The 3,474-nt window shown below is 42.3% G+C and overlaps 1 protein-coding gene across 1 annotated transcript in view; it reads left to right on the top strand.

Moving 5' to 3' along the window:
• The first annotated feature begins 287 nt into the window (after nt 1-287).
• The window catches only part of ap5s1 (adaptor related protein complex 5 subunit sigma 1), a 4,875-nt gene continuing 1,688 nt past the window's right edge, over nt 288-3,474 (top strand). Inside the window, exons 1-2 of the mRNA XM_023430365.2 lie at nt 288-580; nt 1,948-2,212. Of these exons, the coding sequence (XP_023286133.1) occupies nt 399-580; nt 1,948-2,212 (447 nt within the window). The 5' untranslated portion in view covers nt 288-398. The remainder of the gene's footprint in view (nt 581-1,947; nt 2,213-3,474) is intronic.

Below are 3,474 nucleotides of genomic sequence, written 5' to 3'. Positions count from 1 at the left end.
GGATTGTAATGTGTATTTATTTAATTTATTATTTTATTTTATCAATTAATCAGCAGATTAATAGATAATGAAATAATTATTAACCAATTTTTACTTGGTTCACATATTTCTTAAAATCTCTATAGATATAAATGAAAAAAATATAGATATCTGACTTTCCGTTTATATATTATATATCTATTTATATCTTGAATATAATAAAATATATTATAGAGCGAGCGCCATCTGCTGGTTGAAAGAACGCAAAGCAACGGTAGCCGAGAGAGGTCACATGACCAACGCGGAAGCGAGAAATCAGTAGAAACCGGAAGAAACATGGGAATGCTAAAGTAAACATTAGTATTTCGTGACAAATAAGTATCTTGTTTCTTTACTGCTTTTTGTCCACTTATGACAGCATGGTTCGGTGTTTCCTGATCCACACCGTGTGTCCGGTCAGCGGTCTGTCTGCCGGGGAGAGCAGGGTCCTGTACTCCCGGGTTTTCGGTCCAGATGAAGGAGTCCTGACCGAGCAGCACCGGGAGCTCGGTCCGGAGGAGAGACGGCTACTGCAGAAGGAGAAGGTGGCGGTGGTGGCGAGGTGAGCCGGTCTAATGTCTGTGTTTTTGAGCTGGAAGTCTCTTTATTTAAGCACCAGCAGTTAGTTTGTGTTGTTTGTGTTGTTTGTGTTGTTTGTTAGTTTGTTTATTTTATAGGCGGGACAATAAACAATCATGTTTCTCACGCTAAAGGCGCCTTTGAACATTAGGTGCCTGTGGCCGTGAAGCAGTGAATTGCAGAAGTGACCACTGAATTACATCTTGAAATAAACATATAGATAGATTTTAATACATAAACAGTAGGACTTTATTTTAAACCTGAAATTCCTTCATCATTTCCTTGGAAGGTGAAAATCCTGGTTCAAAATATTTCAGGTAAGGCGAGGTTTTTAAAAAAAATGTTTTTTTATTAAAAGTCTGCTTTTTTTCAAAAGCTCTTCTGATGACTTGTCCGCTGCAGAGATCCACCACGCTGTTCCACTGACAGGGACTCAGCATGAGCATCTTCCACACGCTGTTTTAACCAGAAAAGAATGAAAGCATCAGACGCCTGAAGTCGTTGAGTTTGTGCCGTGGCCGTTGCTTATTCCTCCAGGCGCTTTAACAGTCAACTATGTGACTAAAGAAACGTTTATTTATATTGCAGTAGTGATTTGAGGAAATACTGCAGCAAGTTTGAATCACAAACATCGAACTATGACATTAAATAATCTCCACTAGAACTTATTAACATTTAATTGTCAGTTAAAGCTCCATCACAAGGTGTCGCATTCATAAGATCAACATGATGATAAATAAAGTGGGATGGTGAAGATACGTCTTCCTACTTAATGTTGTGGATTTCATTTTTGGCTTTTCAGAGGATGACAAACATGTTTTAATTTCTAAACTGTGAAAATCAGCTGTTTGTGCAGGAACAACAGCATCTTCCTCTTGTTTTCCGCCGTAATTAGATGCATCCGATCTTTTGTCTGCATCCCACTAATTTCCTGATGGTACACAATTTAAAATGCATCGCAGAGGCGAGTGGAGAGGCTGTCAATCTTCTCTGCATCCGACCCGTTTTGTTTTCGGTTACTGAGGGAGTCTTTCACGCAGTGTTTGTGTAGCTTTCTGTTCTCCCACATGACAAACTGTAACTGCTGATTATCACCGTCAGTAGAAAACGCTCACTCTCTGTGCAGAGGAAAAACAAAGACAGTGCTGATGTACCGCTGCACGTCAAGTAACGACAGCAGTTTGACACTTCGCGTATAAACAAATAACAATCAGCTGTTCTCATTTTCCAGCTGGGTTACGCTAATGCTATCAATAAAATGGGAAAATATTGAAAACATGAAACCTTCATGTAACACTCGATTGATTAGTTGTATACCGCTTGATATACCACTGTTCCTCTGTGACTCAGGCAGGTGAGGAGCGCCGTGTCTCTGTCCCGGGAGGCTTCGGGCCGGCTGCCGGTGGAGACGGTGCCGGGTGAGGAAGCTCTGGCCCTGCAGGAGGCCACCAGCGGAGTGGTGCGTCTGAGAGCTGGTGAGCCCTTCTCTGAGGAGATGAGCGCTCTGTGGATGGGTGTCCAGAATCTCGGCTTCACGCTGGTGTGTGAGCCCCACGAGAACCTGCTGCTGGCCGAGGGAACCCTCCGCAACCTGACCCGACACTGCCTGGAACAGGCGAGTACTCCCCCTGACAGACATGGTCTCTTTTTCGAGAGAGGGGGTGTTTTACATTCAGGAAAACCTTTTAGAGTTGACATCAAACTGTTAGAGGAGATAGAGGGACTTTCAAATGTAGAGGCCACCTTTAGTCCTGCTGTGATTTGGATGTCAGGACCGAGTGAACCAGTCTGAACTGGATAAGTTTAAAGGTCTCACTCCGCTGATTTTTTCTCTTGAGACCTTCAGGCAGCCCTTTGATTAGCTGACACATAAAAATACCCACAAGAAACCTTACTGGGTGTCTACAAACAAACCGTATTGGCTGAAGAGTGAGGTCAGTTCACTGTCACTCCTCTCTTTTGCAGCCAGTGTTTGTGTCGATTTACTGTTGGCCGCTCTGTGATGCAGCAATTAGAGGAGGAAAAGATTTGTAATTGGAGAGTTTAGCTCTGCCACTGCTGTTTGGCAGACTGTTTTTTTATTTGGTTTTAAAGGATCAATCTGTTGATTTTGATCGTGCTAACAAGTAGTGCCTGATACGTCTTACTGCTGTGAGTCCTAGAGCTCCATTATATACATGTAGATTTATATGTTAATAAATCCTGTCATGCTCGTGGCCGGATGAACCCGTTACAGGACCCCAGGGCAGATATTTGCTGGTGGGCTCCTCCTACCTCTCTGACAGAGGGTGGTTGAAAGCTCAGGAAAAAAAAAACGTGTAAGTGGAGCTTGGGTTGTGATTGTTTTGCCATTTTAAAATAAATAGTTAAGATCTTAAAATGAGATTTTGATATAGAACCCCTCTACACATTAGCAAAGCCCTAGTGACACACAGTAAATGGGGGGGGGGGCAACAAGTGATGAAACAGCCTGCTGTTTTAAATACTCATCCGCTGCTGAAAATAGTCCCCTACAAAAAACACTATTTGCTCTTTTTAGAGCACCATGTGCTTGACTGGAACATGTGTCTCAGTTGCAGTGACATTTGTTGGTGTATTTTTACAAACTAGTTCTTGTCTATTAGATCTATAATGAGACTGTATTCAAAGACAATGTCTAACAGCCTCGTTAGACTGATGTTATTTAACATAAACAGTTTACCTCCACGGAAATATTGCTGCTGAGCATCGCAGGCCAAATACTCAACAGTAGCAGCTCATTACATGTTATGGAAACTGCAATAAATACACAAGGCAACAGTAATGAAAGAAGATAGCAGCTGTACAGATTTTATTTCTACCTGTAACTAACTGGGATCATTAACGACACCCCCCCCC

The sequence above is a fragment of the Seriola lalandi genome, unplaced genomic scaffold (genome assembly GCF_002814215.2).
Source record: "Seriola lalandi dorsalis isolate HSWRI2012SDOR001 ecotype SW California unplaced genomic scaffold, Sedor1 jcf7180002054902, whole genome shotgun sequence".
Lineage (NCBI taxonomy): Eukaryota > Metazoa > Chordata > Actinopteri > Carangiformes > Carangidae > Seriola > Seriola lalandi.
The sequence above is the reverse complement of the archived record's forward strand: the minus strand, read 5'-3'. Positions and strand labels throughout refer to the sequence as shown.